The sequence below is a fragment of the Camelus dromedarius genome, chromosome 31 (assembly GCF_036321535.1).
Source record: "Camelus dromedarius isolate mCamDro1 chromosome 31, mCamDro1.pat, whole genome shotgun sequence".
Classification (NCBI taxonomy): domain Eukaryota; kingdom Metazoa; phylum Chordata; class Mammalia; order Artiodactyla; family Camelidae; genus Camelus; species Camelus dromedarius.
Genome location: NC_087466.1, coordinates 10,728,280 through 10,752,105, shown reverse-complemented (window position 1 = coordinate 10,752,105; position 23,826 = coordinate 10,728,280). Strand labels below are relative to the sequence as shown.

At 55.3% G+C, this 23,826-nt stretch overlaps 2 protein-coding genes across 3 annotated transcripts; one reads left to right on the top strand and one right to left on the bottom strand.

Annotated features, from left to right (window-relative positions):
- Nucleotides 1–59: 59 nt before the first annotated feature.
- DDX54 (DEAD-box helicase 54) lies at nucleotides 60–17,409 on the top strand. Its single transcript, XM_010998686.3, has 20 exons — nucleotides 60–266; nucleotides 2,533–2,662; nucleotides 4,102–4,172; nucleotides 4,765–4,953; nucleotides 5,046–5,095; nucleotides 6,067–6,108; nucleotides 6,239–6,334; nucleotides 7,022–7,143; nucleotides 7,260–7,321; nucleotides 7,401–7,532; nucleotides 8,684–8,894; nucleotides 10,399–10,533; nucleotides 10,924–11,154; nucleotides 11,231–11,304; nucleotides 11,905–12,117; nucleotides 13,266–13,408; nucleotides 13,493–13,606; nucleotides 14,204–14,308; nucleotides 14,583–14,695; nucleotides 16,796–17,409. Exons 1-20 carry the CDS (start codon nucleotides 93–95, stop codon nucleotides 17,026–17,028), a joined length of 2,640 nt encoding a protein of 879 aa, XP_010996988.2. The 5' UTR covers nucleotides 60–92; the 3' UTR covers nucleotides 17,029–17,409.
- Nucleotides 17,410–17,415: 6 nt separating this feature from the next.
- CFAP73 (cilia and flagella associated protein 73) lies at nucleotides 17,416–23,449 on the bottom strand. 2 transcript variants are annotated; one of them, XM_031442868.2, is made up of 8 exons: nucleotides 23,318–23,449; nucleotides 21,725–21,839; nucleotides 20,846–20,950; nucleotides 20,094–20,294; nucleotides 19,379–19,600; nucleotides 18,927–19,085; nucleotides 18,287–18,375; nucleotides 17,416–17,641 (listed from the first exon to the last, which is right to left on the bottom strand). In XM_031442868.2, the coding sequence occupies exons 1-7, from the start codon at nucleotides 23,371–23,373 to the stop codon at nucleotides 18,298–18,300; spliced, it is 936 nt and encodes a 311-aa protein (XP_031298728.1). In that variant the 5' UTR covers nucleotides 23,374–23,449; the 3' UTR covers nucleotides 17,416–17,641; nucleotides 18,287–18,297. The 2 variants fall into 2 exon arrangements, with proteins under 2 accessions (XP_031298728.1, XP_031298729.1); XM_031442869.2 differs by having other exon boundaries at nucleotides 17,417–17,641; nucleotides 21,725–21,830.
- Nucleotides 23,450–23,826: the final 377 nt, after the last annotated feature.

Sequence of the window (23,826 nt, the reverse complement as noted above, 5' to 3'; positions counted from 1 at the left end):
GAGGGGCAACGGCGTCCCCCCCTGCCCCGGCCGCGCCGTTGGTACGTCCCCGCAGACTCCGCCCCCTCCCGTTTCCCTGCGCCGGGGCCCGCATGGCGGCCGGCACGCGCCCGGCGGCCGCACCGCGGTCCAGAGCTGCCATGGCCCAGTGGAGGAAGAAGAAGGGGCTCCGGAAGCGCCGGGGCACGGCCTCCCAGTCCCGCAGCAGCGACTCGGAGGACGGCGAGTTTGAGATCCAGGCGGAAGATGACGCCCGGGCCCAGAAGGTAGGAGCGTGGGGCTCGGACACACGTCGGAGCCCGAGTCCCGGCTTCGCGCAGCGCCCCACAGCCTCAGTTTCCCCAGCTGGGGAGTGGGCACGGTTGAGTGTGGGGAGAGGTCGGTTGCCGGGTGGTCGGGGCTGGACGGCCGGCCTGAGCACGTGTCTCGGGGCCCGGCACTCTCGGGATCCAGAGGACCGAAGCTCCTGTGTTCCAGGGGCTGGGGCCTGCGGGCGGGCCTCCCTGGCCGGCTCTTGGTCTCTCGCTTCTCATTGGCTACTTCTTGGCCAAGGGGGCAGGTCCCACTTCCCATTCGTCCAATGAAAAGTGCGAATGCTGAAGCTCTGACTTTGAGAGTTTCGGGGATTCTTGGGAGGTTGAATTGTCGAGAAGGCTGCACCTTGTGCTTTTGGACAGTGATGCCCCCAACCTCTGGGAAACTAACAATAAAACTTGCTTTTATGAGTCGCTTACTATGTGCCAGTCTGCTTGTTAAGATCTTTACAAGCCTTGTCATTTAATCCCCCCAACAGCCCTGTGAGCTAAGTGCTGTCATCCTCATTTTCCAGAGGAGGAAACAGAGACCTAGAAGGGTAAAGGAACCTGACCAAGAACTCACCGCTTGTGAGCGGGAGAACCAGGATTCAAATCCGGGCCCTGTGCTGATTTCACCACTGAGTGCCAACTGTATACAGATGAGAGGAGGGCAAGTGTGAGCGCCAAGGGGGCCAAAGAGCTGTAGCCCTTTATTTCTCACAGCTTTATGCTTAGCCGGTGCCTGGCACAGTGTAGGTTCTGGGTAAGTAGATGAATGAGTGGGCAGTTACATGAACCGGCATCTATACTCCGAGACAGGGACCAGATGGGGACCTTATCCCACCCCAGCTGAGCCTCTGTCCGGCACACAGTAGGTGTTCTATAAAGGCGCAGCCCCATGTTGAAAGGTGACCCAACCTTGTACTGGTTGTGGGACATGGGAGAAGTTGCTGAACCTCTCTGTGTCTCAGTTTCCACATGCATAGAAAGCAGATGATTATGTGTGCCTCAAAAACTGTGAAAAAGATCGAATGACAGTGTTCATACTTTCTACTTGTCATAAAATATTGCTGGGGCACCAGTGTGTTCCAGCCTCTTTGTCAATCATGTGTCTAGAGCAAGGGTTGGCAAACTTTCCCTGTAAAGAACCAAGTGGTAAATATTTTAGGCTTTGTGGGACCAAAAAAGGTCACTGTCTTCTTTGTTTGATTTTTTTACAATCTTTTAAAATTTAGAAACCATTCTTAGCTCAAGGACTGTACAAAAAAGGTGCAGCTCTGACCTAGAGGGTTGTAGTGGACCATAGAGGGTCACAGAGGAAAGAACAGACTCTGAAACCAGGGTTCAAATGCCTCACTGGCTGTGTGACTTTGGCAAGTCACTTCGCCTCTCTGTGCTTCAGCTTCTTTCCATGTAAAGTAGAGTAAATAATAATACCTACTTCACAGGGCTGTTCTGAGGATTAAGTGGGTTAACTTATATGAACGCTCAGCCCAGCACCTGGCTTATAGTAACTATCACGTGAGTTTTAGACATTATTATGAATGAGTGCTTTATATATGTTATTTCTGAGAGGAAGGGGACAGCCCTGTGGTCCAAGAAGGCTCCCAGGAGGAGGTGTCTGGGTTTGATTGAGCTGTGCTAGGACACCTGGATGGGCAGAGAGGAAGCCAGGCACCAGAGAGACCAGGACTGGTGAGGGATGATGTGTCAGAAAGGGGATGGGGGTGGGGCAGGGCAGATTGGAAAAGTCTAGTACCTGCCACATAGTAGATATTTTGATTGGCTCCCTAAAGTTTTGAGGGCTTTGAATGACAGGCCAGGATGATGATGATGATAATGACACCAGCATCTGGACGCTGCGCTCAGCTTTATACTTAGTCCCTTTTCAGTCTTCACAACACCCCGTGAGGCATTCGCTCTTGTCATCCCCATTTTCCAGATGTGGAAACACAGGCTCTGGGAGATGAAGTCCCTGGCCTGAGGTCTCACAGCTGGTGAGTGACAGAGTTGGGATTGAAATGCAGACAATCTCTCTGCAGAGCCCCACTCGCTGACCCTCTGCTCTGTCCTGGTCCCATCAAAGGAGAGACCTTTAGCAGAGAAGTCATGTGATCTGGCAATGGCGTCATCACCTTGGATGGGGCAGGGGGAGACTGGCGGCAGGACAGTCCCCCTCCCTGCCCCCTGTGGTCTGACTGTGCCTAGGGTGATGCTGGCTCCCTGTTCCTCCCAGCTGGGACCCGGCAGACCCCTCCCCACCTTCCCCACCTCGGAATGCACCTCAGACGTGGAGCTGGACACACGGGAGCTGGTGCGAGCCCAGAACAAGAAGAAGAAGAAGTCGGGAGGCTTCCAGTCCATGGGTGGGTAAGCCAGGCATCCAGGGAGTTCGGGGAGGAGCAGCAGGGGGTCACACACCCTCCGAGCTCTGCTCTGGGCCCGGCACTGTGGGAGGTGTTGGGTGGATGGAGGAAGCATTTTCCTCATAGGAGCCACCGGCCTGACACAACAAGGGAACAGTTAGCGCCAAGACTTGGGGCAATATTGGTGCAGGAACAGGCAGAGATGTCCCGCGATTGAGTGGCACCACAGAGTGGCATTTCAGAGCTGAAGGGAAGAGCTGAGATAGTTGGGTGGGATCAGGACATCTGGGCAGCAGAAGGAAAGCTGAACTCTTTCTTGGCTCTTTACAAATCAGCAGCATCTGGAGCAAGGCTTTAAAGATCAAGATGAATATTTTTATAATCTGAGAAAGGAAAAGAGGGCTTTCTAAGTGTGACCTGAGCACGGTTTCATTTGACTTTTTTTCTAATCGGACACGCGTATGCCAAAGACCATTGGAGACTAAATTAAATGCTATACTAGGAATACATTTGCCACTATGGGACAGACAAAGGGTTAATATCCGTAACATACAAAGAGCTTTTACAAATCAGTAAGAAAAAGACAGACACCCTGGTGGAGAATTGGGCAAGGAAAATAGTCAACTGACAAAAGAAATCTAGGCAGTCAATTAATATATTCTAGACATACTGGAATTCATCAAAAATCAAAGGAAAAACAAAAACATATACCTGTGGATGGTTTTTGCCTTTCTGAATCCCTAAGATGAACGGCTGACCACGGAGCAGTGGAAACCATGGTGCCTTTCTGTCTCCGGCCTCCCACCATCCTCCCATCTCCACAAGCCCAGGTCACATCGAGGTTCCTCCTGCCCTGCGTGCCCATAGTACCGCGTGCCTCAGTTGTCAGCACCATGCCCGCAACCATCACCATCCCTTGTCACATTACACACTCTTTCTTATAATTATAAAAAGCTTCAAATGTATAAAAAAATAGAAAATGGTGAGTCTCCACAATACCCATCACCAGCTTCAGCAGTTTTAACCTGGTCAGCAGTTGATCTTGTTCTCTCCGCATCATCCTTGAGGGTTCTCAGGCAAATGCCAGGCATCCCCTCCTGTTAGCCCTGAGTACTTCCCACATGGCTCCAGGAGATGCAGGACCTGGCCACGCCGAAAACAAACACAGTTCCTCCGTATCATCCAAGACCCCGTCAGCGTTCAGACCCCCCCCCCATCATGTCACAGCACTGAGAGTGTGGAATCCCAGTGACGTTCATACCCCACGATCAGTAGATTTGTCTTTTAAGTCTCCATGAATCTGTCAGCTTTGCTCTGTCACTTTTCTTTTTTTCCTTGCTGTTCATTCATTGACAACAGAGTCATTTGTCCTGTGTAGTTTTCTGTCACGTGTCATAGGGGCTCCTCCAGCCCCCTGGCCATTCCTGTGTCGTTCCCAGGCTTGAGCTACCCGGTGTTCAAAGGCATCATGAAGAAAGGCTACAAGGTTCCGACGCCCATCCAGAGGAAGGTACGGGCCGGGAGGCGATGCGCATTGGGAGGGTGACCAGCCTGGCCCTCCTGTCTGGCCTCTTGACATCCACCCCTCGTCCCCACCGTCATATCCATCGTCCCCTCTTACTCTGGCTAAAGCCCCATGAGCCTGCCTATTTCACAGGTGGAAAAAATCAGGCCCAGCAGAGCAGAAGCTCCACCCTGGATCTCTCTGCCACTCACACTGCCCACTGCCGAGTTGCAGCCTGGGCAGCTCGCAGACGCCCCATTATCACCTGGGCCTCATGGTTGTTGTGCTGAAACATTTAGTTTAGAGGGAGACAACATTTCCGTGGGGCCCTGAGAAGGACTAGACAGGGACATAGAGTCAGGCTTAACCTGAAGAAGGATGTAGGAACAGTGGGGAGAGTTGGGAGTCACAGGCTGCTCATCTCTGGAGGTGTGCAGATAGGCTTTGGCAAGAATAGGATCAGGGCTGGGAGGCAGGCCGGCCCCCTTCACTGAGCTGCCCTGGTTCTCCCAGGCCCCGGGGACCTGCCTCTCTGGGTCACATGGTGCTTGGGTGCAGGAGGTGACCGCGCCCCTCCCCCCAACCCATTCCTCCACAGACCATCCCGGTGATCCTGGATGGCAAGGACGTGGTGGCCATGGCCCGGACGGGCAGCGGCAAGACGGCCTGTTTCCTCATCCCCATGTTCGAGCGGCTCAAGACCCACAGCGCCCAGACTGGGGCCCGCGCCCTCGTCCTCTCCCCCACCCGAGAGCTGGCCCTGCAGACCATGAAGTTCACCAAGGAGGTGTGTCTGGCGGGGGACTGAGCCAGCGCCACGCAGGGAGGCCTGAGTCAGCTTCCATCACCATCTCAATCTCTCTCTCTCTGTTTGCACAGCTTGGCAAGTTCACTGGCCTCAAGACTGCCCTGATCCTCGGCGGGGACAAGTAAGTGCCCGTCGCCTGAGCTGCTGCCCGCCCCCCCACGCAAGCCCACCCCGTGTCTCCAGGGGGCGTCAGATTGACTAAGCCCACGCTTATTAATAACAACAAGTCTCCACACGTTCTTAAAAATGCTTTAGTTTGCTTGACTTGGGGCTGCTTTAAGTGCAATGCGCAAAAATCACAGAACGTTTGTAGTAGCTCAAATTTGCAAAATATTGTATTTTTCCTGATGTGCTTATACCATCCTTCTGAGGTAGCAGGCACCGCACCTCTTTTATAGATGAGCAGACTGAGGAAGTGGCGGGCCCAGAGAGCCACGCGGTGCTTTGATAATAGAGCTAAGATTAGAACCCCCGTACGCCCATCCCACAGTTTCTCCCTCAAAGGGCAGCCCCTTAATCTTCTCTCAGAATGTCACTGTCACCAATCACTCTTGATTCTGAGAGAGTGTTTTGCTTTTCAGGGTTCTTTTGTCTACATTATAATGTATTATCTCTATAGCTGTGATGGTCAGAAATGCCTCCCTGAGTTAGACCTGGCCCAGAATCGTGACTCCTACAGGTGACCCAGGGGCGATTCAGAGGAGAACTAAAGTTAGGGATGTGTGCTCAAACAGTTTGAGAACAAGGACACAGAGATCAAGGAAACCTGGTTCTAGGTGGAGCGGGCAGTTCCAGGGTTAGTTTTTAGGTGGCCTGTGGGTCAAAGGTGGTTTTGTTGCAATCCAGACAGAGCCAGTGAGATGAGTCCATCTCTTTGGGGAACTCTGTTGTATCAATCCTTTTGTATGTTTGAACTTGTATCTCTTGTCAAGGCAGTGATTTTGCCTAGTATCTCAGCAATAGCCTTTCCCGGCTATTGCCAGTTCCAAGCCCGGGATCAGGGTGTGAAACTCACCTGGGTGTTTGGTGTTGGGAAGGGAGAGAGACAAAAGAGACCTGTTCTATCAAGCTGACACCCCCTCTTCTCCCTAGAATGGAAGACCAGTTTGCAGCCCTGCATGAGAATCCCGACATGTGAGTTTGTGGATTGGGGGTGATGCTCTGGGGCCCCTTCCCACATGGCCAGTGAGTGGCTGGGGCATGAGCGGAGGGCTGAGCTGGTGGCCCCGGCCCTGGGTGACCTGGCATGCACATCCACTTCCAGAATCATTGCTACCCCTGGGCGCTTGGTGCACGTGGCCGTGGAGATGAACCTGAAGCTCCAGGGTGTGGAGTACGTGGTATTCGATGAGGCCGACAGGTAAGGCTGCAGATGCCACCCGGGCACTTGTGTCAGGATTGGCCAGGAGGAAGCGCTCTGCCGGGAGAGATCTAGGTGGCCAAGACTGAAGCAGCGGTTCCCCAAGTGTGGGCCACAGATCGACTGTAGGCAATGCCAGAGCTGATGGGGCTCCCTGGACCAGCAGTTTTTATCTTGTATTACTTTTAGGAATATTGAAAAAAATAGTAAAACAACAAACCCACGATTTCAAAGAGATAAAAAGTAGCACAAGGTTGAGAGCACGGTGTGGAGCCAGACCCGGGTGGGATCAAATCCCAGTAAACTGTGAACTGGGACAAATCCCTGAGGGTCAGTGGGCCTTGGCAGCCTCAGCTACAAAGTGGGGACAAAATAGCAGGGACCTCACAGGGGTGCTCGAGGACTAGGGGAGATGGTATTTATAAAGTGCTTAGAACCGTGCCTGGCCCAGAGGGACGGCTGCTGCTGTTGAAGTTGTAGGAAAACTGAGAGCAGACCCAGGATTTCAAGGTCATTATTGCTTGGGAGGAGGTTGTCAAGTAGAGAAAAAGTGGGCTGAATTAAGGAACCTTATGAAGCAAACACCAGCCCTCGTGGCAGGAAGTGATGGGGGCAAGGATGACAGGTTTGGAACTCACCAGAATGGAAGCTCTTGTCCTGACCCGGTCCTGCCCTCCACCCTCCCAGGCTCTTTGAAATGGGGTTCGCAGAGCAGCTGCAGGAGATCATCGGCCGCCTCCCCGGGGGCCACCAGACAGTCCTGTTCTCCGCCACGCTGCCCAAGTTGTTGGTGGAGTTCGCCCGGGCCGGTGAGGGAGCCGGGGGAGCGGGGCTGATGGCTGGGACTCGTGGGGGCGAGGGTGGGGCAGGGGGCGTCTTGTCCTTCAGCGACACCCCACCCATCCTCCTCCGTTGCCCACCGCAGGCCTCACGGAGCCCGTGCTCATCCGGTTAGACGTGGACGCCAAACTCAACGAGCAGCTCAAGGTGAGGCTCCGCGCCTGCCCCTTCCCCAGCCCACGGCCTGGACCCCCTGAGCCAACCCGAGCGGCCCCTCTCCCCGCAGACGTCCTTCTTCCTCGTGCGCGAGGACGCCAAGGCCGCCGTCCTGCTCCACCTTCTGCGCACCGTGGTGCGGCCCCAGGACCAGACCGTGGTGTTTGTGGCCACCAAGCACCACGCGGAGTATCTCAGTGAGGTGAGCGTGGGAGGGGATGGGCACGGACGGCTCCTCCCACCCCACCCCCCTCCCTCGCCCCCTTCATCGCTTGCTCGGAACTGCAGTTCTGCGTACGGCCGCCAGGGGACAGCACCGGAATGGCACTTGGGCCTGGCCAGGGCTCCGTGCTTTTATTACTCTTTTACACTTTTCATTATAAAAACTTTCAAACATCTACCAAAGCCAGAAAATACCATAATGAGCTTCCAGATACTCAGTTATCAACTCACGCCACCTTTGATTTATCTGATATTCATTTGCTCCTTCCAGGGTATTTTGAAATTATCCCAGCCATTCTAAATCCCAGCCATCCTATCATTTTTCTGTAGATTTTCAGTGTCGCATGTGCTTCAGCTTTTTAAAACTGAGCAATAGCCTGCGCACTGTAAGCTGTGTGAGGTCCCCTGATCTTACGTGAGCAGTTTGATGAGCTTTTCCACACGTGTACACCTGGACTCTGGTGGAGGAGGGGGTCCCCTAACCCCCAGGGCTGCCTGGGACCCCCCTGAGTTGGTGCAGCCACTGTCAGGACAGCCACACCTGGGTTCTGTTATTTGAAGACACAGTTCGCTGAGTTTCCCGTATTTAATACATGTTTGACATAACGGTGCTTCCTCCATGTAGTCACTGATGAATAAAACCAAAATAGCTATTTTTAAGGAGCAGTTAACACTTTCATGGTGCTTCCTGTATTCCGGGCCCCGTTCTCACCACTTTATGCGTATTAGCTCATTTAATCCTCATAGCAGAGCTACAGAGAGGGAACTGTTAATTCTCCCCTTTCTGCAGACGAGGAGCATGAAAGCACAGAGAGGTTAGGGAGCTGGGGCAAGGTCGCAGAGCTGGTTAGTGACAGTCAGGATGAGGCTTGTGTCCTGGGGCAGGGGGGCACGTGCAGCTTCCCTAAGGGAGTTACCTGTATGTGCCATCTTTTTTGGCATCCAAACAATCCTACAGAGAGGTGATAAGAGCCCCATTTATACTGATAAAGATACCGAACCAGGGTCACCCAGCTGAGCTGGGGTTCAAACTGAGGGTGCCCACCTCCAGAACCAATGTCATGGCACCCTTCCTCTCCTCACTGCCCAGCACACACCCCTTTCCCTCCCTCCTGTCTTCACTCTGAGCAGCTGCTGACGACCCAGCGAGTGAGCTGCGCCCACATCTACAGCGCCCTGGACCAGACGGCCCGCAAGATCAACCTGGCCAAGTTCACGCACGGCAAGTGCTCCGCCCTCATCGTGACGGACCTGGCAGCTCGGGGCTTGGACATCCCGCTGCTGGACAACGTCATCAACTACAGCTTCCCCGCCAAGGGCAAGCTCTTCCTGCACCGCGTGGGTAAGGAGCCTGGGGCTGGACGGGGCTTCAGCAGGGGCGGCTGGGATTAGAACCCCCCCTCTTCACCATGGTCCCTCTTTGCCACTCTGGTACACAGCTGCCATTTTGGGGTGTCCTTTGCCACTGTGACATTCTTTTTTTAAACTATGATGAGATACACATAATATGAAGTTATCATTTTAACCACTTTTAGGTATAAGTTCAGTGGCATTAGGTACGTTCACATGGTTGTACAATCATCCATCTTCAAAGCATTTTTATCTTAACAAACTGAAACTGGTTAAAACCCTGTACCCAGTAAATGAATTCCTTATTCCCCCTCCCCCAGCCCCAGGTAAGTACCATTCTTTCTTTGTCTTCTTTTAACTCATAAATGTGTGGATTGTATTTACAAATATGGGTACACTAGATAAATGTGTGTGAGAGAGGCATCTGGCAGGCAGGTTCCTTTGAATTGTCCTGTATGTGATTGAACGTCGTTGACTCTGTAAATTCTGGCTGCCCGTGGCAGGCTGCCCATGGCTGCACCTTCGGGGTGCAAGGAGGGCCTCCACCTGGGTCTCCAGCCTCGGGTCTAGGGGGGCTCATCTCCCTGTTGGCCACTGCCTACTGTGCCCTGGTTTCCATCATTCTCGAAGGGCTGGCTCTGCATGTCCCTGGAGGCATCCTTAAAACCCCCAAAGGGACTTTCTCATGTGCTGTGTGACCAACAGTGGGAACCAGACCACCTCAAACGAGTCTTCCAAATGTGATGACACTTTGTTTTTGCAAGATGCAGAAACCAACCAAAGTGGAGTTGCTATACATGGATTTACCGAACACAAAATTAGAGTCACACTGGATGCTCTTTCCTGTAATCTTCTCCTGTCCTCTGTGTACATCATGCGTGTTTTTCGTTCACCATTTAAACATCATTCTATGACCAGGGCCAGCAAATTGTTTCTGTAAAGGATCAGATAAGAGCAGCCACAGACAGTATGTGAATGAAGGTGCATGTCTACCTGCCAATAAAACTTTATTTTATATACAAACAGGCCCGGGGAGGGGGCTGGATTTGGCCACAGGCCACAGTTTGCAGCCTGTTTCCTTAGCTAGGTGGTCATCAGCTAATTAATCCTCTGCCCTTAAGTCTTCCAAGTGGTTTCCAGTTTGGGGCTGTTCCAGGCAGAGCTGCAGTAGGGATCCCTGTGAGTGAATCTTTGCACCCTGGGTTGTTTCTCTGGGAAAAATCCCCCAAAGTAGGGATGCTGAGGACTTCTGATACTGATAACGATCAGTGTCTTGTCTCTGTTTCTGCTCACCTCCCAGAGCACCATATGGGCTCACGCCGCCCCACACAGGTAGCCCCGGTGACGATCACTGTCCCTGCCCCTTTCGTAGGTGGGATACTGTTTGGCGAGGTGGGGCCGTGACCTGGCTCGCATCCTTAGGGCTGGGCAGGTGGGACTCGTGCTGGGCTGTGAGTCCTCTGCCTTTGCTCCATCCTGACCACCTCCTCCTGCAGGCCGCGTGGCCCGGGCTGGCCGAAGTGGCACGGCCTATTCCTTGGTGGCCCCAGACGAGATCCCCTACCTGCTGGACCTGCACCTGTTCCTGGGCCGCGCCCTCACCCTCGCCCGCCCCCATGAAGAGCCCTCAGGTGAGGGGAGGCTGGGAAGGGGCTGAGGTCCCCCCTGGAGTTCATGATGTAGAGGGGCAATGGTGGAGGTGGGCCAGACTATCCTGACTTTACGATTTAACCCCTGGGGAAGATCCCTATATTTTAAAGTCAGTAAGAGACAGTAAATATCTTAGGGTCTGCAGGTCATGTAATCCACAGCAGCCCCTCTCCTGCGCTCTCGTACAAAATTAGCCGCACAATGCAAAAATGAATTAATAGGTCTGTGTTCCATCAAACTGTGTTTATAAAAACAATAGGAGCTGGTTTGGTTTCTTTCGTGGGGGTTATTTCGTGGTTCAGGACCCAGAGCAGGGCTGGGGGGGAGGCGGGGCCTTAAGACATCTGATCTGGCTCCCCGCGGGCCGGCAGGCGCGGGCGGCCTGGATGGGGTGCTGGGCCGGGTGCCGCAGAGCGTGGTGGACGACGAGGACAGCGGCCTGCGGAGCACCCTGGAGGCGTCGCTGGAGCTGCGCGGCCTGTGCCGCGTGGCCGACAACGCCCAGCAGCAGTACGTGCGCTCACGGCCGGCGCCGTCCCCCGAGTCCATCAAGAGGGCCAAGGAGCTGGACCTCGCGGCGCTGGGGCTGCACCCCCTCTTCAGTGAGTCCTTGCACCGGGCGGGGGGCGGCGGGCCCTGCAGAACCCACCCCCGGCCTCACGCCTCCCTCCCCACCAGGCTCCCGCTTTGAGGAGAAGGAGCTGCAGCGGCTGACGCTGGTGGACCGCATCAAGCACTACCGCTCCCGGGCGGTGAGTCGGGGGTTGGGCCTGCGGGCCCACGGTGGCCCCTGTGGTGCAGGAACTCTGAGCTTCTGACCCCCAGCAGGACCCGAGCAGGGATTTTCTCAACCCGCATCTCTGGCTGTGTCAGCTTCTCTAGAGCCGCCCCTTGCTCTGGAACCATCCCTGCTGGACCACAGCAGGTTTCCCACGTGGCAACCATTTCCTACCCCTTCCAGATGGGAAGACCGAGGCCCTGTTAGAGGCCTGAGGAGCTGGCTTTTCCTACCGTTAATCTCCTCCTGACTCCCATCAGGGGCCCCATCATGTGCCCAAAAGCAGGAAAGACCTGCCTGCCAGCATCAAGAAAAAGGAGCTGGGGCCTGTCATGGTTAAGAGCAGTGGTTTTGGAGCCAGTGAACCTGGGTTGAAATCTAAGATCTGGCTTGTCCCAGCTGTGTGACCTTGGGCAATTTACTTGCCCTCTCTGGGCCTCTCTTTGTAATTGTGAAAAGCAGATACTGAGCGGAAAGGAATTGGGAATAACGTTCCAGAGAGCACACCAAGCTGGGGAGGGGGTAGCTGGAGAGGAGGAGGCAAGGGGTGAAGGCCTTGGGTGTCCATCCACAGACCATCTTTGAGATCAGTGCCTCTAGCCGGGACCTCAGCAGCCAGGTGATGCGCGCCAAGCGGCAGAAGGACCGCAAGGCCATCGCCAGCTTCCAGCAGGGGCGGCAGGAGCGGCAGGAGCGCCTGGCCGGCCCAGTCCTGAGCCTACCGGCACCAGCACCGCAGGAGGAGCAGCTTGAGAAGGAAGAGGAGACGGTGGGAGAGAGCGTAGAGGTACAGCGCCCACCCTGGGGACCTTGGTGTCTGGCCTGGCGTTAGGGAAGGGATGGGTCAAGACCCACCCCCATGGGGCTGACCTCGGGGCTCTGAGCAGCCGCTGGGGTGGATGCAGTGTTTCCCGTCCCATCTCTGATGCTTGTGGAAATCAGTGACCCATCCTCAGCCTCCCCACTGCAGAATGGGGTCATGGTACTTGTCCACCATCCCTTGCCTGAAACCCTGGGGGCCAGATACATTGTAGGATTCAGAATCTTTACAGTGGGTAAGCTATGTATGATATGACACCTTCAGCACAGTCTGAGGTGTCACTGCTGTCAAATGTATGAGTTTCTGCAGCGAGACATGCAGGTCCCCACACTAAGAGGGCAGACACAGCTTCTCATTGGCTCAGGTCGGCTTTTGCCACCACGTGAATTTCAGGAAAGTTCGTTTTCAGAATGCTGTGGACTAGGATGGTGCAGCCAAGTGACTGCATTGCCTGGTCCTGGGCCCGCTGGGCAGATTTAGGGCAGCACGTGGAGGATTCCCATAGGCCTAGTGTTTGCTGTGACAGTGTCATCATCACCACCTTCAATCTCAGCCTGAAATCCTGGGCAGGTGGAAAGGGGCAGAGCGGGGACTGTTAGCAGTGAGGACGTGACACAGGTAGGGTCAAGCACTGGGCCTTCGTGGCATAAGGCAGGGGTGGGGGACCAGAGTGTCCTCTTCACCTGGTGGGTAGAGTCCTGGGCCTGTTCATCCTCCAGTACATCCCTCTTATATCTGATTAGGACAGAGGGTTCAGTAGGCAAAAATGCACTTGAAAACCCCTGGACTTGTCCATGTCGTATAGAGCAAGGCCAGTCCCAGAGAGGGACAGAACCTTGCCTTGGTCACATGGCCTGGGGGACCGAGCTGGGACTGGAATGGGGCTCTTGCCCTGGTCAGCACCCTGCCCTCCTGCACCCCCGCCTGTCCTGCCCCTGCTGGTGCTTGAGGCAAGGACTTGCTACGTGTGCAAGAGGAAACAGAGGATCTAAATGGCAATGCCAAGCTTTCAAAGTCCCAAAAGCCCCTGGCCCTCAACCCCAGCTGGTGGGTAGGGAGGCCAGGTCCACTGTCCAGGGGCTGCAGGTGTGACCCGGGGCCTCGGTCTCTGCCAGGACGTCTTCACAGAGGTTGTGGGCCGGAAGCGCCAGCAACCAGGACCTGCCCGGGGAGCCAAGAGGCGGAGGGAGGAGGCCCGGCAGCGGGACCAGGCGTTCTACGTCCCCTACCGGCCCAAGGACTTCGACAGCGAACGGGGGTGAGTGGCCATTGGTCCCAGGGTGGGGTGGGTGGGCTTGATCCCTCACCAACCCCATGGTGTCTCTGCACCCCCTCTCTGCAGCCTGAGCATCAGTGGGGATGGGGGCGCCTTCGAACAGCAGGTGGCTGGTGCTGTCCTGGACCTGATGGGGGACGAAGCCCAGAACCTGACCAGGGGCCGGCAGCAGCTCAAGTGGTGAGTGAGCCAGTGGGCTTGCCCCTGCCATGCCCACCTGTCTGTCACTTAGTCCTCACAAGCAGCGTATGACCCCCCGACTGTCCTGATTCTGGTTTGATCCCTTAGATCAGGAATTATGACATCCCCACCCCTCATTTGATTCGGCACAGCATAAATTAATGACTCCCCGGTCCTGTCCCCGTGTGGTCACACATGACAGGGATCTTGACCCCATCTGTCCTTTTGGGTACCTAGTCTTTCTAGACCTGGCTCATGACCCTTTTGCCTATTTGGACTATCGTTCTGGAGAAACGATGTGGCTCAACCTAGAGTCACAGAGCCAGGTGGTGGCAAAGCAGGGATCGGGAGCCCCCAGGGTCCCCTGTCCTTGATCCAGGTCCCCTGACCCCTTCTGCCTTTTGAGACCTGGGCTGCCAGACAGATGAGGAGGGGCAGAGAACAGGCCTTTATGGAGCACCTGCTGCCTGCTGGACGTGGGTGTGCTGCATTCCTTGAATCCTCCAACAACCCAGTGAGAGGGTCAAGGGAAACAGGCCCCGAGGGCAAGCGGGCCACCTCCCTCCCCTGCACACCTCCTAACTCCTTCTCCTGCAGGGACCGGAAGAAGAAGCGGTTTGTGGGACAGTCGGGACAGGAGGACAAGAAAAAGATCAAGACGGAGAGTGGCCGCTATATCAGCAGCTCCTACAAGCGGGACCTGTATCCGGAAAGGCGGGGCCATAGAGGGCGGGGCCGAGCTGTACCTTTGCACTTCCTATTGTGGATGGAGGGCGGGGTCAGGGAGGGGCGTGGTCTAGCATCTCAACCATCCCAGCTCCTATAGGTGGGGGCGAAAGGGGGCGGGGTCGAGGGGATTGAACCAGCACACCCGCTATAGGAACAGCCTGTATCTTGATGGGTAAGGGGGGGGTGCCTGCTCCCAGCCAGAGGGCATCAAGATGCTGCACGCAGCCTCCTTAATGCAGACTCCTAGCTACCAAAAGTGGAAACAGAAACAGAAAATTGATGATCGTGACTCAGAAGAGGAAGGGGCATCGGACCGGCAAGGCCCAGAGCGAAGAGGTGGGAAGCGTGGCCGAGGGCAAGGTGAGAGCCGGGGTAGGACTGTCCTTAAAACGCAGGTTGGCAAATAGTACATTTGGTCATTTTGAGGACCTGGTCCTCTTGATCTGGCCTGGGTCCCTCAGCTGGTGACTGGCTATGGTGGGATTTGAACCTGGCTCTGCTGCCAGAGCTTGTGCTTAACCACCATGGCCTGGGCCAACTGCCGTGAGTGCCAGCACCTTGGTCAGTCCCTCATGGCAGAGGGGCGCCTTGGGGGTGGTGATGATCGTGACCTTTGACATGCTGTGAGGGGAGGAGGTGGAGCCTGGCCCCTTCCCACTGCTCCCCCACCCTGGGGCCGAGCACCAACTGTCAGAGAAGGGTTCCCACTTGCTGTGTGGGGACAGGTTCTGCTGGACCCTCACCATATGTGACCTGGGGGCAAGAAGCCTGAGAGTGCCCGTCTTTTCAGGCGAGGAAACGAGGGACTCTCAAGGGCAGTGACTGGTCCTGGGTCACCTGGCTGCCCGCCGCCTCCACCCAGGGCCTCCCCTATGGAGAGGGGAGCTTGGACCATGTTCTGGGTCTCTCTTTTGGGGGGGCCTCAGCCCTGCTTACCTCCCCTAGGCCTGCAGGGCTGCTCACTGCCTCCTCAGTGTCCGAGTCTGCATCCTTCAGCCTGGGGCCTGCTCCCTGTCAGGGTTCTGGGGGCCCCTCCTGTCCACCTCACCCAGGGCCTCCTTTGCTCTCTGCACCTTCCCCTCAGTCTCTGTCGGCATTTCTTCTTCTCTAACAGAGATGCCTCCTCCATTTCTGTCTCAAGCTCTCCCTGTTTCTGTCTTTGATTTTCTCCGATGCATTCTCTCTCATCCTGTGGGTCTCTTTGTCTCCGGGTCTGTGTTTCTTTCCATCTCTGACTCTGTGTCTCTGTCCTTTTTTCTCTCTTCATTCTCTTTGTCTGTCTTTTTCCTTGTCTCTGTCTTTCTGTATCTCTCTCTCCATCTTCTCTCCCATTGTTTCTGTTGCTTTCTCTCTGCACACACACACGCACGCGTTTGCATGCGTGCACGCGCACACACACATACACACACACACCTCCCAGTCTCTGTCTCTCCCTACTCTGTCTCTGTGGATGTGCCCTTGCCTCCCTGGGGCCCTTCACCCCTCTCTCCTCAGCTCTGGATTGGGCCTTGGGTGGAGCAGGCCGCTGCTGTGGGCTCGCTGGGCCTGGCGTGGTGAGGGTGGCCTGTGAGCTTCAGGAAAAAGCAGCTCTTCTCCCCCTGTATTTTGTCCTTGCTGGGGGTGATGGGTCCTTGTCAGGTGCCCCGGCCCCAGTAAAGACATGAGGGCCGCCTTAATGATCATCTGTGTGGGAGCCATGCGAAAGTCACTGCCATGGGGGAGGAGAAGCTGGGCCTGGGGGGAGGGGAGCACAGAAGAGGAGGGGCACAGGGCTTAGTGGGGAGCCAAGGGCAGGCTGTAAAGTGCCCTCCCAGAGACCTGGGAGAGCAAGCGGGGCAGGGCCGCTGACCTCTGCCACTTTGCTGGGTGACCTTAGACAAGTCCCTTCCCCTCTCTTGCCTTCTCTGATTTCTCTCCTGCCAAAGGAAGGTTAAGCTCCAGCCTGTTTTCATCTAAAAGGCTGGAGCATGCAGTCCACAGAGACAGAGGCTGGATTCTGCCTGGGTCCCCAGTGCCCGGCACAGGGGAGGCGCTCAGAAACCTTTGTTGAATGATTTGTAATTGTAATAGTTACACGTAGGAGGCCCTTACTGTGGACTCGGCCTGGTTGCGAGCACCGCACACATAGTAACTCACTTACTCCTCACTAGGACCTGTGAGGCAGGTGCTATTATTCATAATTCACAGGAGGGGAAACAGGCACAGAAGAGTGAAGAGGCTTGCCCAGGGGCCAAGAGGTCACACTGGGATTTGAACTCCGGCAGTTTGGGCTGGAGGATCCATGCTACTGTCGACTGGACTATTTAAGCTTTACTAAGCCATTACTATGTGTCGGCTGCTGGGACCGCAGCAATGAATGCAGAATGTAAGGGGTGGGGGAGCAAGCTGGAGGCTTTTGGGAGGAGGAGACATTGGGAGTCGGCCCCAAAGGCCAAGCTCCCTGAATCCCTGTCCTGGCAGGTGTGTCCCAGCCCCGCGCCGCCAGCGCCACCGGAGGCCGCGTGCGCTCAGAGCTCAAGACCAAGCAGCAGATCCTGAAGCAGCGGCGCCGAGCCCAGAAGCTGCGCTTCCTGCAACGCGGGGGCCTCAAGCAGCTCTCTGCCCGCAACCGGCGCCGCGCCCAGGAGCTGCAGCAGGGCGCCTTTGGCCGGGGTGCCCACTCCAAGAAGGGCAAGATGCGGAAGAGGATGTAAGGAAGGTGGCCCAGCCCCGTGGTTCCTCGCTTGGTCTGAGTGTGGATGTCAGCACCGTTCCCCGTGTACCGCCGTGGGCCTGGCCCTATGCTGAGCGCTGGGGGGGGTTGTCCCTGCAGGAGCCGTCATCCGTGCAAGGGAGTGTGGCCACAGAAGGGCAGCAGCCGCCTCTGCCTGAGACAGGGACATTTGAGCAGAATGTTGAAGGGTGCATAGGGGTTTGCCAGCAAGGCCAGGCAGGCCAAGACCTGAGTTGGCAACTCGGTTGCTGCTACTTCCATGTGTTCTGGTTTGGAGGTGGTGGCCACATGTGTCTCAGCCTGAGTGCTTGAGGCCCAGTGATGTATTTTTAATGTAATAAAACTTTATTGAGCACCTCCAGTGGACCAAGAGTACAGTCTACTCCAGGAGTGGAAGGGACAGGCCTGGGTACTAAGTCTCAGCCAGTGTGTGGCTGAATTGAGAGTGTGTGGGCAAGTCCTGTGTGGGATCTGCTGGTGTCTCCATTTTGCAGATGAGGAAACCCAGGCTCAGAGGATGGGTGGGTTGCTGAAGTGGGAGTGCCCCAAGACTGGCAGTCGATCCCTTTCCTTCCACCAGGACAGGCTTGCAGCTGGGAGTGGATGGTGAGGGGAGATGGGATTTGGGGTCCGGGGCAGAGACCTCGGCTGTGAAGGGTGGGTTCACACTGCCCCACCACATACCACACCACATAGTGGTCAGAACCTGGCCGGCCTCTGTCCCCCTCTACCCCCTGTGCTCCTCAGCCCCTGCTGGGGGCCCTGGGAAGGTCACGGGCAGCCTGCAGCAGCTGGGTTCTCAGGCTGGCCTTTACTCAGCACCAGTCCACAACAGAGGAGCTCTGTGAGCAGGTGCCCCAAGAATAGGTGTCTTCCGTGTGACCCTCCTGCTGACCCTACCTATTATACTTTACTTATCAAACACTCATCTAGAATTTACCAGAATTTGTGCCAGGCCCTATTCCAAGCACTTGACAAATACCAGCTTGTTTAAATGCCCCCAACTCCCCTAGGAGGGGGGACCAGGTCCCAGGCCATGTGGCGGATGCAGAATTTGTCCCCCCGCCCCACGGATCCCACATTTGTTTAGTACTTGCCGTGTGCCTCTTGTGACCACCCACTACAGTCTGAGTGAGCACACCCATTCCATCTTTCCAGTGACGGCCACTCAGCCTGCACCCCATGCACCTCCTGTCCAGGGCCCTGGTCCTCGAGGGGGCCCCTTCCCCACTGCTCACCTAGGCCAGAATTAGGAGGCCGGGGTCAAGGGCTCAGCCTGGCGGAGTCTGGCCAGCATGGTGGAGAGGTCCAGGATGAACAGCTTCACCTAGGGGTCCCCAACATGGCCAGAGTCACATCCCAGCCTCTTGAGTGTCCCGACCCCTCCCCCAATACCCTGGAGGCTGGAAAGCAGGGGTGGCGGTGGAGACCCCTATTAGACAGCAATGATGGTGGTTCCCAGGAGCAGCGAACCTGGCCTAAAGTGTTCTGGATTTTTTAAGTCTCCTAAGCGATTCGTTCACAGACACCTACACCATTGTCTAACCTGCTACCACCTGTATTGTAATTAAATTAGAATTCTCCCTTACATAATTCTTTTTTTTTTTCCTTTTAATTGGATCAGTCGCATTCACTGGTGAATGACCTACTCTTTTTATCTTCTCTATGGAGGGTCCTCCATTTTGTTTTAAGTAACCTATTTATTGATAATGAGCAGAATGAACACCCACGGATCCACTGCCAAGACCTAGAACTTGATGCTCAGAGAATGGGCTCGCATCACAGAGGGTCATGCTTAACCCAGAGAAGGTGGGATTTCAGGGACTATGATTTTCCCAGAGGTTTAGAGGCCGGAGTGACATACAGAGGGGCCCTCACCTGCTCCAGCTGCCCCTCGGTGTCCTCGATGTCCAGATCAGGTGGCCGCCTCTGGTGCTGGCACACAAGCTGAAACAGGTTCAGTGCTGCCATCCTGGTGCGTCCCAGGAGCAAGGTCTTCTCAGCAGCTGTGTTCTGGATCTGAATCCACTTGGATTCCTGGAGAACACCCGTCCCCTTCCCCATTAAGGTGTGAGCTGGCCGGAAGAGGGCTGGGGCCACATTCCCATCCACCTCCCACCAGTCAGATGCCCATGGGCGCTCTCAGGGAGAGGACTGCAGGAACCGGGTGTCAAGTAGGACCGGCCTCCAGCGCCCTCCAGTGCTTTCGATGCCTGAAGCCTGCCCCTGAGTGCAGCATTTCCCCAGCTGTTCTTATCCACCCTGGCACTTTTCCCTGCGGTGGGAGGCTGGGGTCCCTGGCGTCCACGTCCTCCTGGCAGCGGGAGTACCCAGTGCAGCGTGCGCTCCCGCGCCGCCTCCAGTTGCTCCAGCAGCTGCGCTCGCCGCTGGCCCTGCCGCAGCAGCTCGTCCTGCCAGGCGTCCCGCAGCCGCTGCTGCCGCGCGCGCCCCTCTTCCAGCTCCAAGAGCTGCTGGCGCTCCGTGACCCTCAGCGCCTCCTGCGTGTCAGCCAGGCCGTCGAAGCGCGCCACCAGCTCAGAGATCTCTTGGAACTAGGATGGGGTCGGGAGGGAGATTAACCAGGCCTGCTGCCTCCTGCCCTCCGCATCCCCACCTCCGCCTCCTCGGCGGAACTGTGAAATGGGGACATCACACAGCTCCTGCCCCAGAAGTGGGGACTATTCCTGGCCTTCCCCACTTCCACCAAAAGCTATGCTTCATTGCCTCTGATTAATATTAATTCATTGTTTCATTCAACTAATACTTACTGTCTGGATTCCCCCTACCCCCACCTCCTTTTGTTACCTTTCTGAGTATCAGTTGCCCCACCTGTAAAAATGGGGTTGAGAATAACAAGCCCCACTTCACTGGATCTTGGAGAGCATTCAAGAACACAGCGTGTTCTTGGCATAGTTAGTGCTCAATAAGTGGTGATTCCTGGCATACAGTCAGCGCTCCAGTAGTGCACATTTCCAAAGCCTTTCCTGAGGCCGCCCAACCCCGCATGCTGGCGCTGAGCACCAAAACCTCTTGCAGGACGCTCACCTCGGGCAGCTGCTCCAGCACTTGGCCGAGCAGGCGCGCGCAGGGCTCCAGGCGCTGCAGTCGGCGCTGCAGCCGCGCGCGCTCCCGCTGCAGCTCCTCCAGTTGGGCCCGAAGCCGCAGCGCCTCCGCCTCCTGGCGGTCCGCCTGGTGCCGCTCTTCGGCCGCCCTCCGTAGTGCGCGGCTGCGCCGAGCTTCGCCTTCCTGGGAAGGAGGGATGGAGAGGAGACGACGACCCCCAGGACTTGGGAGCCTGCGGAGCTCGCTGCTTCCACACCGTTCCAACATTCGCACGTTGAGTCACGGGATGCAAACAGATGGCCCGCGGGCCAAATCCAGCCAAAATCTCTGATTTTGGTCTCTCACTCCTCCCGCAGGCTTTTATCTATCTATCTATCTATCTATCTATCTATCTATCTATCTATCCATCTATCTATATCTATATCTGCGGGGTTTGGGGGGGTGGGAAGGAGGTAATTAGATTTTATTTATGTATGTATTTATTTTTTTAAAAATTTAAGGTACTGGGGATTGAACCCAGGACCTCGTGTATGCTAAACACACACTCTGTCACTGAGATACCGTCCCCCATTCTGTACGCTTTTAAAATGCTTCAGGCAGTGCGTGTGTATTTCCCACCACTCGCTTTTGTACTGGGGATACATAAAATGTTTAAGTTTGTATCACTGTCTGGCCCCCATAGGATTGTGCCTTTGTGATTCTGCTCTGCCTCACCCCCAGCAGTCTCCACCTACCCGCAAAAACTTTTCAAAGCGGACAAAGGACCTCTTTAGCTCCTGCTTTTGCTGTTCCAACTGTTCCCACCGCCGTTGCAGGGATGCCTTCACAGTCTGGAACACCTGGGAGGTGAAGAGTGGGTGTCTGTGTGTGTTTGGGGGTTCAAGTCATCCAACGCTTTCAGGTTCACAATTAACCTCTTGCATCTGTCGTTCTGATCTGTGGCTGCACCCTTGCTCAAATCCACCCATGGCTCCCACCTCCCACGATGAAGCCCAAATTCCATCCTGCAGCCCATGCTTGTCAGTGTCCTTGCTCTTCCTTCCAGCCTCATCTTACCCTCTCTCCTCTGACACTATCTTCCAGCCACTTACACATCCTTGCTTTCTAGTCTTTGTATATGCTGTTCCCAATGCCTGTTTTTCCCTCCCCACTCTGTCCCTGTTTGCTAGATAAGCCAACTTGTCCTTCCGCAATCCCTAAGACATCACTTCCTCCAGGAAGTCCTCCATGACCACTCCTGTGTAGAGATAGAGGCTTTCTCTGGGGTCCCACAGTCCCAGCTCAGTGCTTCCCCCTCATAGCAACCATTTGTCTGTCTCCTCCTCTAGGCTGTGAGCCCATGAAGGCAGGGACTGTGGTCAGACCTGTAGATCCCAGTGCAGTGCCCTACACATAGTAGCTGCTCAATGCACCTGTATTTGCACCAACCACTGATCTCATTTGATCCCCATTTGACAGATAAGGAAACCAAGTCTCGGAACAGTGACTTTTCTCAGATCTTGTAGAAATAAGTTGACTCCATCCCTTTCCATCCTTTTTTTTTTTTTTCTCTCACTATCATTTTTTTGGTTTGGGGGTCCCAAATTTTTCAGGGGCTGCACTGAGTGGTTCACCTCCTTCTGGGCCTGAAGGCCCCGGTCAGCATCCACCAGCTCCTGCCTCTTCTCCAAGAGATGCAGCAATGGAGGGACATGGTCCACATTCTGCTCCAGGATCTTCCTGAAGGGACTCAAGGAGGAAGTAGGGGTGAAGGAGGCAAGACTCAGGGCTCCCTAACTCCCCTCTGATGCCTGAAATGCCCCCATTAGCCACCTCCTGGCTGTTGAATTCTTCATTCATTCAACAAATTGTCCTGAGCACCTACTCTGTGCCAGGCACTGTTCTAGGTACTGGGGATGCAGCCCTGAACAGGCCAGTCAAAGATCCCTGCCCTCCAGGAGCTGGCATCCTGCTGGGGACCACTGAAAAGAAAGCTAACAAATAATAATAAATAATGCTAAGACATGGCAGGTGCTAAGATGAAAAACGCAGCAGAGGAAACCTCTCAATAAGGAGATGGAAAAGTCTCCAAGGAGGGGACATTTGAGAAGAGACTTGAAGGAGAAGAAGGAGTGAGACATGGGGATACTGCAGGGAACAGATTCTAGGCCAAGGGAACAGCAAATGCTAAGCCCCAAGTAGTGTAGAAGGAGCTGTTGGAGGGGAGGAAGGGAGGAGCAGAGAATGGGAATTCATATCAGAGAGGTTGTGATGGTTAGACAGTGGGCCATGATGACGGGGTACTTCTGAGTGATGTGGGAGGCCTGGGAGGGTCTGGAGGAGAGGAAGGACCCCTCTGGCTGCTGTAGGGAGCAAGGGCAGTAGGAGGAGGGTCAGCTTCAGGGGACCAGGGACAGGTCATGGGATGATGCTGAGAGGATGTGGTTCTAATCTGAGTGCGTGTACTAGAGAGGTAAGAAGGGGTTGGTTCTGGATACTGTTGGAGAGCAGGGCTGATGGAGGAGGGGAGAAAGGAGTCAAAGGTGAACACAGATGCTGGAAGGATGTTGCTGATGGCAGGCTGAGTGGGGAGAAGGGTAGATCAGCTCTTTGCTCTGGCTAAGTTTAGATTGGGCCGCCCTTTGACCTCTGCAGGAGGGTTCAAAAGGAGGCTGGGATCCGGAACCAGGCTCCCAGGGGAGAGGAGGGGCTGGAGACAGCCCAGAAGGTAGGTTGTGTAGGGAGCAGAAGGAATGCACTACCATTCCACTTGGCAAGGCTTTCCCAGCTCTGGTCCAGGGGAAACCCTCTCATTTTACAGATTCTGAGAAGGTTGCCACCCCCCTGCCCCCAACCACACTGCTGAAACAAAGCAGGCACGGGACAAGCTCCCCCCACTCTTCCTTTAAAATGCAGTTGCAGGGAGAGGGGGCAACAGTTCACAGAGTAAATCCCTCCCAACTTGGTTCAACCAGTTCAATCTCAGCTGGATATCAGTAACAGATTAGGAAACCAAGCCACTGACCCAGCTCTGCCCTGACTAGCAGACCTTGGGGAAATTGCCGTTTCCTTCTAAGCCTCAGTTTCTTCCTCTGGGAAGTGGAGGCAGTAATTCTCCACCAAGAACTGCCTGAGGAAACCAGGACCCAGGGGTAGGGGGAAGGGATAGGCCATCCCACCTGCTCCTGCCCTCCTCCCAGTCCTCCCTGCCATTCCGTGCCACTCACTTGGGCAGTTTCTCTTGCAAGGTCAGTCGGAAATATTCCTCCCAGGGCACTGCCATTCTCCCAGCAATTGCCCTCGCTTGCTTGCTTGCTTGCTGAAGTTTTGCACCAGCCTAGGAGGCCCCGGGGTCCTGATGGAGGGGAGAGGAGGGCGCTTAGTACTCCCGGAAGGCAGCCACCCAGCAGGCCTTGGTTGCCTGGGCAACCAACGACGCAGCATTCCAACGCCTGCCTGGAGAATCCACCCCAAGGGTGAGAGGGGAGGGGAGCAGCTTTTGTAGGTTCTAGGGGAAGATCTAACTCCCAATCTAAATTGGGGTTCAGTGGAGAGGACGTGGGTCTCTTGGCCAAGAATTTGCCCCTCTTTTATTGTTTTTTTTAGATTTTTTTTTTGGATGGGGGAGGTAATTAGGTATATTTATCTATTTATCTTAATAGAGGTAGTGGGGATTGAATCCAGGGCCTTGTCTGTGCTAAGCATGCACTCTTCCACTGAGCTACTTCCCTACCCC

What these genes read in the sequence shown, in the direction of transcription:
- DDX54 (XM_010998686.3), top strand. Translation starts at nt 93, where the DNA reads ATGGCGGCCGGCACGCGCCCGGCGGCCGCACCGCGGTCCAGAGCTGCC. An exon ending in CTGCATGAGAATCCCGACAT is followed by an intron (nt 6,109 to 6,238) that starts GTGAGTTTGTGG and finishes ATCCACTTCCAG; the next exon opens with AATCATTGCTACCCCTGGGC. An exon ending in GAAGCGTGGCCGAGGGCAAG is followed by an intron (nt 14,696 to 16,795) that starts GTGAGAGCCGGG and finishes CTGTCCTGGCAG; the next exon opens with GTGTGTCCCAGCCCCGCGCC.
- CFAP73 (XM_031442868.2), bottom strand. Translation starts at nt 23,373, where the DNA reads ATGGCAGTGCCCTGGGAGGAATATTTCCGACTGACCTTGCAAGAGAAA. An exon ending in GCCTTCAGGCCCAGAAGGAG is followed by an intron (nt 20,951 to 21,724) that starts GTGAACCACTCA and finishes TTCACCTCCCAG; the next exon opens with GTGTTCCAGACTGTGAAGGC. An exon ending in TGCTGGAGCAGCTGCCCGAG is followed by an intron (nt 19,601 to 20,093) that starts GTGAGCGTCCTG and finishes ACCCCATCCTAG; the next exon opens with TTCCAAGAGATCTCTGAGCT.